This window comes from Lepisosteus platostomus, chromosome 4, assembly GCF_059453375.1.
Source record: "Lepisosteus platostomus isolate fLepPlt1 chromosome 4, fLepPlt1.hap1, whole genome shotgun sequence".
Classification (NCBI taxonomy): domain Eukaryota; kingdom Metazoa; phylum Chordata; class Actinopteri; order Semionotiformes; family Lepisosteidae; genus Lepisosteus; species Lepisosteus platostomus.
The window spans coordinates 16541587-16556570 of record NC_142614.1 but is presented as its reverse complement, the minus strand read 5'-3'; the positions used below and the strand labels follow the sequence as shown (position 1 = coordinate 16556570).

General features: G+C 35.9%; 1 protein-coding gene across 2 annotated transcripts in view; it reads left to right on the top strand.

Annotated features, from left to right (window-relative positions):
- The window catches only part of rai14 (retinoic acid induced 14), a 65847-nt gene extending 50863 nt beyond the window's left edge, over positions 1-14984 (top strand). Inside the window, exons 9-18 of one of the 2 annotated variants that reach the window (XM_088628769.1) lie at positions 1914-2101; positions 3230-3255; positions 4301-4387; positions 6737-6835; positions 7244-7357; positions 8489-8590; positions 9167-10786; positions 11060-11209; positions 11857-11922; positions 12570-14984. In XM_088628769.1, the coding sequence (XP_088484895.1) occupies positions 1914-2101; positions 3230-3255; positions 4301-4387; positions 6737-6835; positions 7244-7357; positions 8489-8590; positions 9167-10786; positions 11060-11209; positions 11857-11922; positions 12570-12647 (2530 nt within the window). In that variant the 3' untranslated portion in view covers positions 12648-14984. The remainder of the gene's footprint in view (positions 1-1913; positions 2102-3229; positions 3256-4300; positions 4388-6736; positions 6836-7243; positions 7358-8488; positions 8591-9166; positions 10787-11059; positions 11210-11856; positions 11923-12569) is intronic. The other variant, XM_088628768.1, reaches the window with a different exon arrangement.

Below are 14984 nucleotides of genomic sequence, written 5' to 3'. Positions count from 1 at the left end.
AGAAGGTGGACAAGCTTGGGTTTTGTCCCTTGAACAAGACCACGGCTTGCAGATCTGTTCCAGCAGCACAGCCAGTTTTCCTTCTGGAACCCACACAATTATCCTGATGACCCTTTCAAGTAAAGACACAGGTATCAGGTTACAGTGTAGCTGAAGTCATGCCTGGTGGACAGATGGGATACATTGACTGGCAGTAGGCTGAAGCCATAATTTGTAACATACAGTATATTACATATTGTGGAGAACTCCAAATGTGGTGTGAAAAGAATGCCCATGTAGATGAAAGCACTTTAGCAATCATCTGGGATTTGTTTCTCTGTATAATTCATGTAGAGAAAAACCCTCATAGGACGGATCAGATGTCTCCCTTGGTCTGTACTAGGGGGGTTATGAGTTAGCTTGTTATTCCTTCTCCCTTCCAATTCAATTTTAGACACATGACAGCGAAGCAAGTTTCTTCACATAGGATGTAATCTGATCTTTTCTAGTTGTGCCTCATAAGTTATTCATCATCATTCTTAGAGAGGATTGGAATTTTCTTTCTTTGTTCTTGTTTTTATAGACTATTCGGCCTATTTCCTAATCTTTGGTCTATATAAAGCCAAAATTGTAAACTGATTACAAAATTTAAACCAGTGTAATTCCATATGTATTGTACTACTGTCCACTTAATAAAGAGCATTTTTAATAAATTTTCACAGGAGCAATAACTCTCAGCAGTCCATCCAAACAATATTACATATAATACCACCCTATATTCTCTATGAATTCTGTTCTATACTTTTTCTCTGTCCATTATCATTATTATCCACATTACATTATCCACTGACTAGATCAAGTGCCAAGATTATTCCCTGCTTGGAGTCTTTGCTCTGGCTTCTTGTCTCGTTTCAAGTCCTCCAGGTTGCTTTCACAGCTCTACATGACAGTGCTGGCTGACATTTAACTGACATCCAAGTTTTTTGATCCATAAAAGTGTTCAATTTGAGCAGTCAAATTTTGATTAAAATTGTTCAGTTAAAATGGTTTTTCATTTGTATTTTCATTTAAAAGGAACATTAATGAGAAATGGTGCTAACATGTTTGCAAGGCACTATATATACAGTAGCTAATATGTACCTATGTCCCTCCATGTGATCTTCACTCAGCTGATTCTTGTTGCCTTTTGATTTTATGCCCTTAAGGTCTGAAAAAAAAGACAAGGGAGATGTTTTTAAATCTGTCCTGAAAAGCTCCTTTTTTAGATTTGAGCTTTTTTGTTTTATCTTTTTTTATTGCTTTGTTTTCAGAGGCAGCTTTATAATTTTTAGTTTGGTTTTTATTGTTCTGCTTTTTATGTACGGTATTGTTAAGTGGGGGTGACCAGATTCGACCAGATTTTGAAATACATCTCTTACTTTATATCAATAGGACATTTGGGTTTTAAAATGGTCTCTACATTAGATGTAGATTATTTAGTAATCACCAGTCTGAGCAGTTGTGGAATGTTTTGTTAAATTGTGAGGGGAAAGCTTTTGGTAATTATGAATGATTTTTGAGAAATGAATTGTGGGGCAATGCTAATTGACTGTTAAATAGGGTTATGACAAATTAACCTCAGCTGCCAGGTAATGGATTAAACCAGTTAAAATGGTAGGTCTGTGTGAATTAACATATTTTTCTTTTCAGCAAGTAATACAATGAAGAACAGCTGTAGGTCCAACACGTTCCTCATTAGGGTTTAACTGTAATCTTAATGTCTCTGCCAGTTCTCTGAGAGTCATACTTTGCTAGGTTAATGCCCTGACCGTCCACCAGCAATCATGGAAATGGAGACATCATGCTGGGATTGTTCTGTGGGAAGCACACCGTTATTGAGATGAAAGGTCACTGTGAATAACATCTCACCCTCTCTGTGATCATCCAATGTGCAGGACAGCTGTGATGCTAGCAAGTGAGAGCAGCAGTCGGCCCACAGTGGAGGTCCTAATTCAGAAGGGTGCTGACCTCAGGCTGGTGGACACGCTCGGCCATGATGTGCTGCACTATGCGAAGCTGTCTGGGAACGCAGAGGTTGTTAACCTGCTGCAGGCTGCCCTCAGTAAATTATCCCCAGATTGTGGTACGTGCCTGGAATTCCTGTCATTTATGTGTTTGGTTTTATATGATGTTACCATGAAAAAAATATTTTCATTCCTTTGGTTTTTTAGGTATTTAGGATTTTTTCAACATCAGTGTCAAAGCCAGGTCTTGAGCTTTTAGAGGTGCTTTCCAGATTTTCCAGTATTGATTGAAACAATAAAATATCAGACATGAATGAATTCCTTATACAGTGTGTGTGTAACAAACTGTAGTACAACTTCATATCTGGTATTTGGTGACATGTAATAGTATATACAGTATTTTATTGAAAATATTCACATGCTTTTTTAAAATAAAATATGGAAGCACATTAAGAAGACATGCCTGAAAATTCTGAAGTACACAGATACTGCTAATTTGTATTTTTTCTTGATCACTCTTACCTTCTCTTTAACATCTTGCATTTGAAAAATAAAAATATTTAAGAATATGAAATCCTGCATCATACGCTATGTAAGGAAAAGGGAAAATTGCTGTGTTTGTTAATATCATCATGCTATGTTAACAAACATAATTTGTGACTGCAAAGAGATTCTTTTGTCCACTTTTTTAGCCTGGTGTTAAAAAGCAGTATCAATAGCCATAAAGAGTGATTTGCTTTCACCTAGTGGCAAGAATTATTTTAACTCTCAAAAATGACCTTCTGCAACTTAAGTACATTTTTAGAGGAACACTGACATCTGCTGACTTGTTTAGAATTGCTGCAGTAGTCTATCTTCAGGAAAACATCGTCATTTATTTTCAATGAATGATTCAGTCCCACTACAAAAAACTACTCAATCCAGAGATCACAGCTGAAGGTCATTTAAAGCTACTGTAGTTTTACCTAAGTCAATTTTTTGTGTTGTAAAAGTATTATATTAAAGTTATACTTAAGCATGAAAGTACTGTAAATCATTCTTTAACACACGAGTTTTGAATCCTTAATAATTCTCAGCCGCTTTTAAGTACATTAAAATAAAAATGTTGTAATGCATTGTAACAGTTACATATCAGCGTTTTATGCCATAACACCATTGTATCTGTACAAACGATAGCATAATTTTCCTAGCTTTCCTGTGTTATGTCACCTTATAATTTTTATAATCTCCTATTATTTTTGGAACAGATAAGAAGACACCAAAGCAACTTCAGGTATTGTTTTCTTTCATGTGTGTTTTACGTTTCTCCTCTTTTTGTAACTGAACTAAGTATTCTGTCCACTTTAAAAAGACTGCTCATATCTCAGCACCCTTTGGAAAATCTTTAAGCACATACAGTATGCACTGTATGAGATTAATTCCATGCTGAAAAGAAAAAAGAAATTCATTCTTTTTTATTTTCATTTTGGGACAGCATTCATACAGTGAAGCAGCTGTCCACTTGAACCTCACAAGTTGAATTTGTTTTCCATAAATAGTGATAGAAGAAAGTGAGGCAGTTTGAATTGCCATTATTTGCACAAAGATATTTTTATGTAAACAAAAATACCCATACGTATGTACTTGCATTGATGCATGATGTGTGATTTACTGGCAGACCAAAGCATTATTCTTTAATAAATAAACATAGTTCAGTAATAAGTGATCAGTGTTATATTGTTCAAGTTTATTGAACAGTGCTGGTGTGGTGGGCCTTTCGAGCTACAGTTAAAAATCAGTATGAACAATGGACAATAAAAAGGTCTAAGTAATTAATTTAGTTTGGGTTGCAACTAAATAAATAAGATCACAGCTGTAGTGGGAGCCAAGTTTTTCACTAAATTGTCACAAGGACCAATGGAATGCTAAGGCATGCTTTAGTGTCCTAGAGGGAGCTATTTGTTTTTTTATAGAAACGTGTTTAAAATAAAACGATTAAATTAACCTCAATTGAAGAGGTTTTTGAGATGGATAAAACTATGCCATATATGCAGTGAGTCACTGTATCGATTTTTTTGGTTTTCACCAAATAAGAATTTCACTATTTTCTAAAGCATCCTTTCTTCCTTAGCTCTGACTTTGCCATTAGTCTGCTTACTGTATACTTAACTACACCTCCACTTTGCAGTGCATGTTCTCTACCCTAACTTGTGAATGTTAAAAAAAGGAATTAAATTACACCTTTCGAAATCATTGCAAAAAATGTTCTTGAGTTTCATCTTTGTACTAACCAAACTAAACGTTCCTGGATTTTTTTTTTTATCGTCACTAAATTTCAGCATGATCAAGTCACTAGGTTAAATGAGGAAAGAGGCACAACTCCCAAAAAAAGAAAAGCTCCACCTCCACCTATTAGTCCTCTGCAGGTAATTGCATGTCTCTGTATTTTCAAGCTGGTGTGATGTTCTACCCCCTTCTGGAATTAATCCCTGTGAGGCTACAACGCTAAGATATACACCTTGAGCTGCAGGCTGTTCTTTTCATGTCCATTTTAAATCAATATATTACTAAACTACTTCAGATACTGTAAGTGAACTCTGTAGAACAACTGCAGTTAGGGTTCTATGCATTGTGTTGGTTTAACAAACATCTTGATCACATGAAGAATCCTAGTAGTGTAGTAGTAGTAGTATAATATCTTTAACCCCACTGAGGAGGATGCGTCTTGTAAAAACAGTATACAGTGCATTGTGTTTACAGTCATGGACAGGCCCTTGTTTGTCCTTTTGGAAATAGTACATTAGAATTCTTAGAAATTTCTCACTAATAGGGTTAAAAACAGTAATATACTTACACATTGAGCTAAAATCAAAAGGTTTGTACAAGCTGTTGTTTATATGTTTATGCTGTCTGTTTTTTTTTTTTACAATCATGTGCTTTAGATATTATAGCCTCATTATCAAAGCAGGGAGCCCTGTTCATTCGTGGCTTGTTCCCCAGACGTATACTGTGTGTGCACTAATGATTTTTTGGTTTTGCATAATGTTGTTGTTCTACTTGTGGTATCAATACATCAGATAGAGACCTCATCTTGATGTCATCATTAATTCAACTGTAAATGCTTGCAAATTGCTGACCTTCGGTCTTAACAAGTGGTAAAAATAATGTGTTTGAACTTTTTAACTTGGCATGGACTTGCTAATGTTCTCAAATGCATCTGGCATCTTTGTTGTCAAATAAGGGGTTTCCATTGTTTGAGGCTATTTTTAATTTCTCTATTGCAATAATAAACTGCCAGCCTTTTTAAAGATTCATGATTATTATAATTATTATTCATGATTATTCTAGGGCTGTGCAGAATTAAAGTCTAATATTATGGGTGCATGATGTATCGGAGGCCGATATATTATTCTCCAATAAATAGGAAAATTTAATTATTATTATCGTTCCGATACTGGAATTACAGCTGATAATTACAACAGATAATGTGCCCTATTTCTGTTTGCGCAACTAGTTTTTTTATGTGCACACACACTGACGCACTAGATTGGGTACAGTACTTTTTCAGCAGAGGACAACAGAATTGCAATTTGCAATGTTCAGCCGAAGTCCAGCGAGGAAGAAACAGAGTAAAGAATTCCAATACCACTGATCTAATTACTCATTTGAAAAACCGTCATTCCAATGATTTATTTAAAGAATATGAGGCAGCTAGCATTAACAAGAAAACAAAAACAGTAGCAGGTGCAGCGACGCCTATCCAGCAGGCATTTGAAAATTGCAGAAAATTTGCCAAGGACAGTCTGAAGGCTAAAGCAATCACAGACAAAATCATGGAGTTTATGGCACTTGATGAACAACCCTTTTTGATTGTGGAGGATCAAGGATCCGTCAACTAATTGAGCATTTGGAACCCCGTTATACTCTTCCAAGCCGCCGCGACTTGTCTGATGTTGCCTTGCCGGCTCTGTATGATGTTTTCGCCACAACATCATCAGTGTCTGTCTCGCCGCAACAAGCAGTTAATTATCGGTAATCATTATCGGCCCAGAAATTCCATATCGGTGCATCCCTACCTAATATTTCTGATTGTTTCCTGCTTGATGGAGTGGTGGACTGCTACAATGTGCAGTTAATCAGGGGCTTTGTAGCAGCCTTTTAGTGTCACCAAAAATTGAGTTATTTTTTACACTTTTGATTGTTTATACAATAATGAATAGTAGGAGTAGTACAGTAGGTAGGGTAGTAGGACTCACCTGTGGGTTCCAATCCCAGGTACGACATTGTTTTTGTACCCTTGGACAAGTTACTTCACCCTTATTGTGCCAGTAAACTCCCAGTATACTCCCAGCTGTATACAGAAAATGGGTGTAACTGTAACTTGCTTCAGTAAAATATAGAACTATCCTTGAGCTAAGCATCATTGAGGATCAGGTCTCTGTGTTAAATAATATGCTCTACAGTATGTTAATGAATGTATGAGGTTTGTTGTGGCAGGACTCTTCAGGTCCTGAACTTTGAACTTTGGTGGCATAGATATGACCTTTGGTCTGTAAAGCTAAATAAGTAAAGGGAACAAAGCAGACTGCCATCCTGCAGACCAGATATACAGTATGTCCAGAGTGTTGGTCTATCTCCAGTCAATTCCTATTGCAGCCTTACGATGAATATTTACCATTAAATATTGTTCAATTCAGAGATTAAGATGGATAGATTGAAAGCTGTGGACATCATGAATGCAGTACAATAGTAATTAATATTTTCTTTCTTTACAGAATTTCCAGCCATGTGATTTTTCTTCCCCACCTTTTGTGACTCCATCACAGACCCCTTTCATGAGTAATGATGATTCATTCACAGAACTGCACATGAAGGTAATCTTAATTCCATACCCAGCTGCTTTCAATTCTGTGGTTAAAACAAATGTTTGTAGTTTTTTCAAACAAATTTTATAATTCAATAGAATGCCTGTTACAGGACAGGAGTTCTTGTTTTGCCAGTAAGTATACTATAAACAAACTAAGTAATTTAGCACCTGAAATAGTGTAATATGACTGATTGCCTGCAAGTTAGTTCAGTGTGTCTGCCTGAATAAGAATTGTTACTTTTAGTATGTAAAACTTGTAATGATGAAGCAAAAGCTGTGATTTAAGCAATACAAGCAGAAAGTAATAAGGAGTACACCCCATGATATTCTACTCTTCTGTTATTCGTTGTTAAATCATGGACTTTGGGCTATTTATTTTATACAGTTGTATTTATACAGTATTTTATCATTGAAGCAAGGTGAACTGAAAAACACTGTGCTTGAAGGAGAGATTGAGAAGTTGCAGGAAGAGAGGAATATGCTGTTACAGACTATTCAGGATTTGAATGTAATTCTTAACCACAACCAGGCAAGTACCTTTCTTTTGCATTAATGTTTAAGCATTAAACAAAATTGCACAAAGGGGCATTTTGCTTGAACATGTTTGACTTCTGTCCATAGAAAGCTTCTTAAGTCAAAGAGAAGTCAAAGAAGATACCAGCAGCACTGCACACTGAACTGCTTTTAATGTCATTTGCCTTCCAATGAACAAACTGGTTTCTTTTTCCAGTTTATCCATCACTGAAAATAACTCTCTCACCCTGAGTAAGATTAAATATCTAATTGTTGCTGGGAACTAATGTTTCTTACACCTATCACATATTGTCCCAAGGTGTTTTTTGATCTCAGTGTAAAGAAACTCTCTTAATGAATCTTAAGGCTTGGTGTGATTGCTATGAAAACATTAGAGAAAGCATCTAATACAGTAAGTTTATCTATGAGGCATGTTTTTTAATTATTTTTAAAGAAATGGTACAGGTTTTAATGATCAGGAAAATATTTTGTTGTTGTGCTGTATAAAGTAAGCCTATAACAGTGATTATTTTATATTTTACCAAATAACTAAATCTGTGTTTTAACGGTAGTCCTCTGAAAGAAAAAGACTTATGGACAGTTAAACCCCCAAAATCACACAAATACTTATGTTTTAAATATAGTATATGAGGTCTTTTTAAAGTGTTAAAACAATGGACAATGCTACAAAAACCTACGTTTAGCCAATACAGAAGCAGAAATGTCATCGATTAAAGGATGTGAAACTTCAGTGCCTGCTTTTGCATCACAACGTTCTGTGTTTATGCAATTTTAAATCTCTGCAACTCTTTTTAGTTCACAGTAGCGTTTAGATAATATAGCATAAGAAGTGGGTTTTTTTTGCATGATTCTATAGCTATTGAATAAAATATATTCAGTGGTAACAAGAAGTAAGCAACAGACAGAATACAAAGAGACATTTCTTAATGTCTGCTGGTGCAAAAACATTATAATTACAATTAAACATATTTTTTAGATCTGCGTCAGCATTGGAAGTTGAAAAAAGAGAAGCTAGTAACTATCTGGGTTGAAAGCACTGAGAGGCTTTTCTGTATTGTTAAAAAGTAACTTTTCAGTTGCCTATGTAATAAGCAAGACCTGTTTTTACTTCTCCTTGTTCACATAGGCGGAACTAAATGGAAATGAAGAAGGGAATCTAGTAGCAGTATTACAAGCAAAGATTGCTTCTCTTTCACTGGAACATCAGCAGGTGGAAAACATTTTAAAGGTAGGCTTATCAATAATTGCAAGGTTTTGCTTGGTAAATATTGCAATTTGATTTGTAAAGTGTTTACAGATGTACAAGTGTACAAGATCTTTTGTAGGCCAACAGTTTTTCACTGCATGCAGCAACTTTGATACTGTTAAGGGAATGAAAATACAAATGGTGGCAATCTATTTTTTGCTCCTGGTTTGTCCACAGCATAGCACCATATGTTATCAAATGAGATTGGATGTTCACTCCGTATTATTTAAAAAAAGTATAAAATGGGGCTGTATTTTGGCTACAGGACTTTCGTTGTTTAAGAGATTGGGTCCACACAATTAAAATGTTGAATACTTGATTCAGTTAATCATAGAACTGACTCAAAATTTTTCTAAAGTTTGAAATTATTTCATGCTCAGGTGTCATTCAAAAATGCCACAAACAATGCTACTGTAAAATAAAGAAAAATACTTAAGCTTATTTATAATTATTTACATTTAAATCTGTTTATGTATTCATTACCATTTTAATGTTCAAGACATAACAGTCCTTTAAAAAATAAATTCTTCTAAAATCTCTTCTGTTTGGCTCTCCAAGAGGCCGACCCATCAGAGTGAGGAAGACAGTCAACACGGTGAACAGGAAGGCTCTCGTCCCAATAGCTTTGACTCGAATGCTTCCTACCACTCCACAAAGGATGATTTTGACCAGTCTATGGAAGCTCATGACATGCCAGCAAAAGAAGATGAAGAAACTGTTTCTGAAGAGCCTGCCTTAGGTCCTAGCTCTACTGTAGAACAGGAAGATCCAGGGAAGTCAGTGAAAATGGAGAGTGAAGAAGAGATTAAAGTTCTTCGGGAGGCCTTGCAGCGCCTCCAGTTAAAACTTAGTGAGTCTGAGCTGGAGAAAAAAACTCTACAGGCCAAACTGTTACCTGGCTCTGCAGATGTTCTCCAGCACAGTCCAGACGAAGTGTCTGAATATGTCTCTGAACTTAGGGACAAAATAAAAGAGACACAGAGCAAATACGAGGATGCAATGAAAGAAGTGTTAGCTCTTCGCGATGAAATGAAGTCAGAAGCAGTTGTTTCTGAAGAAGACAAAGCTGTTCCCAACATGCAAGAATTGAAAGAGCTATATGAAAGTGAAATTAAACATCTGAAGGACAAACTTTCGACAGCTTTGCAAGAGCAGGAAAGGGATGCCAACATGATAAAGCAGTTGGAAAGCAACGTGGAGTCAATGGGTAATAGGTTATCGGCAGAAGAATGCGAAGAAATGAAAAATTCATATAGCATGCTCATAGAGAACATAAAACAAGAGAAGGCCCTGCTTCTTGAGAAATATAAAGAAGCACAAGAAGAAAATAAAATGTTACAGGATGCCCTGAGAGGTACAGTACCTGTGGAATCAGCTGCCAAAGATTTTGACGATATGAAAGCAGAAATGAGCCGGACTATTGATGGGCTGCAGAGACGTCTGCTTGAGCTATCACATTCGTACAGTGAAGCAAAGAGTGAGCTGAGCATTGCTCGAAATAAACTCGCCACCTGTGAGAAGGAATCTGGGCTTAATGAACAGAAGCTTGAAGAATACGTGACAAAGGAGCACCATGAGAACTTAATGTTGGATTTTACTCAAAAAATACAGAAGATGCAAGACAGTCTGGCAGAAACAGAGGCCAAGTACCGTGAAGCATTGAAAGAAAATACAGTACTTAAGGAAGAGGCTGAAAGTGAAAAGCAACATTCCGTGAGCCTCAGCGACCATACGCAAGTAGTTTCTTCTCTTGGAAACGCCATCAAAGAGTTAGAAGCCCAGGTGGACAAGCTAAAAGAGCAGCTTTCTCAGAAGGCACTTCAGATTGACGCATTACAAAAGCAGCTCTCTGAGAAGAACAGTCTACAGGAAGACTTGGTACCCAGAAGTACACATGAGGGGCTGAAGAATACCCTTGAGAGTGAGATAAAACAGCTAATGCTAGACCTACAGGAGGCCTTGAAGAAGCAGGAGGTGCTGAATAGAGAAGTTTCCCAAGCAAGGCAAGAAGTTAAGGAAGCCAGGAATGAAAAGCAGACCATTCAGGGAATAGTAGCATCTAAAGATGAAGAGTGTGATGAGCTGCGGACCAGGTGTAGGGAGGCCCAAGAACTAATTTATGATTTGAAGAAACGTGTTGAGTGTCTCTCTAGCCTTGAACAAGACAAAGATAAAAAGGTAAATAGTTATTTTATATTTTATTGCCTAGGGCTAAGCCATGTAGGAAATGCAGTAAGATCCAACTGGAATCCTCTGATGTGAGATGCTTAGTCTTCTCTGTCATTCAGTCTTGCAGCAAAGTCTGTTGTTGTAGATATGTAGACTTAAATAGTCCAACAGTTCTTTTGCTAGTCTTGTAATATACTTTATCATGCTATTCTAGTGGTCCACAGACACGTACTTTCATCTGCTTTCATTTAGCATTATTGAAAGACTTGCTGTTTTGCACAGATTGAGGAGTTGACTAAGGAAGTCAGCAAACTAAAGGATGCGTTGAACAGTCTCTCCCAGCTGTCCTACACAACAGGAACCCCAAAGAGACAGAACCAGCAGATGGAGTCTCTTCAACAACAAGTGAAGCAGCTGCAGTTCCAGCTTGCTGTAAGTGTTTTGAAATTTATAAGATGTTTGTTTTATCCATAATGTGAATCTTCTACTAATATTGGTGTTAGCAGCCCTGGTTGTGGAGAGCCAAAGTCTTTTAGGTGCTACAAGAAGCTTAAAATGATCAATGAGTAAATCCCCAGAAATTACCTTAGCTTTTGCTAAATAAGTAAATAAAGCAATTATTGAAGTTTAATCCATCAGACAACAGTGAGAATTGGTAACCAGAGGATAACTTGGGTGCAGAGCCCTCAATTACAATGTTCTGAAGATCAGGTTTACCACAGATGTTTCATTTTCTCCTTTGTAGCAGTAGTGAGCAGACTGTTACATACAGTTGTGGAAAACATTGTTCTTGATGCAACAGAGCAACAGCATTGAGAGACCTTTCTTGTACTATTTTCGTAAGATCAAAGTGTCGGAAATCAAAACAAGGGCTCAGTGCATGATCTGTGCAATTTAATTTTTAGGTTAACCATGTTCTTTTTCAATGATTATTTTGAGAAGCATAGAAATTCCTGTAACCAGAAAATGCTCAATGTCTTTGTTCTTTTAAGTGGGCTCTCATATCTGTTAATAGCATAGATGAATGATTCCCCCCTTTTAATGTGTTAAATTTAAATTATTTTTCTTTTCATTTACAGGAGTCTAAAAAGCAACACCAGGAGATTGTGTCTGTTTATAGGATGCACCTTCTGTATGCTGTCCAGGTTAGACTTCATTTTTACATTAATTTACACAGAGATGCATTCTCCATTCTCTTCTTCTACTGCCAGTGTTTGTGCCTAGGAATAGCCCTTTTGTAATGTCAAGTTCTGTCAGGTATTATAGAAGCTAAGCTCACCCCAAATGTTATTCAGTCCCTATCCTGCTTTTTGATTTGTTCCAGTCTGCCTTTTAAAACATGCATATGCTGATATACAAGCAACAGTGTGGTGCAGTGGTCAGGGTTAAATGTATGACACTGCTGTTGTACCTTTGAGCAAGGCACCTCACTCAGGTTTTTCCAGTAAAAACCCTTACTATATACTGTAAATGGTTAAAATTGTAAGTTGCGTTGGATAACTGCATTTTCCCATTAAAAAGTAACGATGAGTATTTTTTTAGATTATAGTGGTTGGTGTGTAGGAGATTTAATTAGTATTGTGCTGTATGAAATCCGTGGCATCTTCATCAAGATATTGAGTTCCTATTCCAACTAACACTATTCCAATAAAGAACTCTGGAGTCTTTATTTTATGTGCCGGACATTATTAGTTATTCAAGTACATGGAATTGAAAGCTCATGCGACAAAAAAATGCTGCTGAAGGTGGTTACTTTTTTTTAATTATGACTGTTTTTCATGTCTGTTCATAGGGTCAGATGGATGAAGACGTCCAGAAGGCTCTGAAACAGATATTAATGATGTGCAAGCTGCCGGCAGAGACAAAGTGAGGCTGCTAAAACCAAACCAGGAGTTACACTAGACTCTGGGACTCATGAGACCATCCAACAGACAAGCACATCTTCTGTTTCTGAGTCAAGCGAGACTGTCACTGTGTGGTTTTAAATCCGTCCTCTATAAAGTGCAGCACATTTGTGATGTGCATATAAGAAACACAAACCTGGGTATTACAGACAGACAGAACTCTAAATTTGTTAAGATTCTAAACTACTTAGACTTAAAGAGTCTAAACTACTATGAATTTCAATTCATTCTCTGACATACAAGTAGGTAAAAAGGTAAAATAAAACTACATCCCTTGCCCATGTTCTGATTCATAACACATACCAAAATATTTGACAGATGAAGCTCTTCTGAGGAAGCCCTTTAAGATCTAATTAGAATATTATATTTTCTTTGTGTAATAGGAATTTGCAGTATTAATTGGTCAACTGTACAAATATCCTTTTTATCATTTAACAGATATTTTCGTTAGAAAATATTGTAATTTATTTTTGACATTTCAAGAGTGCTGTAATGGCTTCCATAAAAGCAAACAGGCACATTAAAAGGTTAAGGCTAAAATGAAGACCTGTCTCTATGAACCACATTTTTCTTAAGAAAGCAGTATTTTCTGGAAATTAGCATGTTCTAAAGTTATTCTGCTTCTCTCGTGAATGCTAACAAGGAATTACCACAGTGATACTTTCAGACCGAAAGGTCTGTAATTGTTTTGTCATATTTTAATGCCATTCTCTACCTAGCGTTGTTGGCCCCCTTGAACAAAATAGCATGCTGTGAAAGTTATTTTTTATATTCTGATTTGTGATACCTTCAGTGTGTATCATGTTTTATAATACCTTTTGAAACAACATGCAATAACAGAATTTTGACATTGATATTTGTGTAAAATCTGATGAATTAACTATTTATTATCGTGTACTTGAATAACTACCTACAAGCATATTGTACTCTTTGTAGAAAATGGTGACCTTATTGTACAACTTAATTGTTGTAGAATTTCTTAAGATATTGATCAAGGCATACAGTATGAATTCTTGTTACAGCACTACACTGAGATGTTTTTCATTTATTGGATATTTTTGTTCATACCTACAATATATGAACAGTATGTATTTGTCCACATACCATCATTCTTTAATTAATTGGCTTAAGACACCAAATCCGAGCTACGAAAATATTCTTTATTGATATTTTCTGTTACTGGTCGAACATTTCGTGATCGTGTTTTTTTTAATTAACCATTAAAATGCATCATGACAGCATTGCTTGTCAAACATAAAGCTCTAAATTAAGATCTTTATTCAGACAATGTTGCATGTTTATAGAGCCAAAATTTTATTTTTGATACATTTAATGATTGATATAAGTGCTAAATATGTTGAAGAAGAAAATGGTATTTCTCCATATTTTTTTTTTCAACGTGTATTATCTTTGCACTTTTTTTCCCCGTTTCAAGTTTCATTTAAGGAACATAATAATATGTTTACATGCATACCTGCAGTCAAATTGGATGATGGAAAGACATATTGATGTCATATTGGCCTCAGATTTGATGATCCTGGAACAGCATTGCTAAATGCGTAAGGAATTTGTTTTTGTAAACTGCCACTGGGATTTCTTTTTTAATAAAATATATAGCACTTAAGGCATTTGCTTTAGTTAATATTACAGTAGTCTATGTATTTGATACAGTATGTTTTGAAGCAGGAATTTTGTCATGCAGATTTTTGAACATTTCAGCACGTTTTTACTGTTTTTTATAATGCCAAAACTTGCTCCTGCGTTTTTTTTTCCCCGATAAGATATGACTGCTTCTTCTGATAGGAGGTACACAAAACTCTGAACGCTTAAATTTCCCAAATCAGTTTTCCTACAGGCTGTCATTCTGCAGAGTATCTCTGTCTGGAATTAATAATGCCATCTTAATAAAGCTTACAAAGGAAAGGTTTCCTTGCATAGCAAACCTTTTTTGCCTTAAATTTATGCATGCATTCCATTCTGAGATGTAGCGCAGAATGTTCTAGTGTGACCGAGGTGCTTAAATGACTGGTCATGTGACTGCTGCCTCTGAAGACAGCAGAAGTGCTCACTGCTTTAAGTTTGTTTACAAGTGTTTGCCATGGACAAAATAGCTCTCCCACTTCGTGGTTATATAAAGTACAAGAACTACAGTACATTGTATTGGTATTTCAAAAGAAGGGATTGGTCCTTTTACTACTTCCTATTTTTATGGTATTGTAATAGAAACAAAATCTGATATTTTTGTCAAACGTCTTTCTTAACCTGCCAAGGATTTTCTGCTAAATAAAATTTGGTAAATTTGA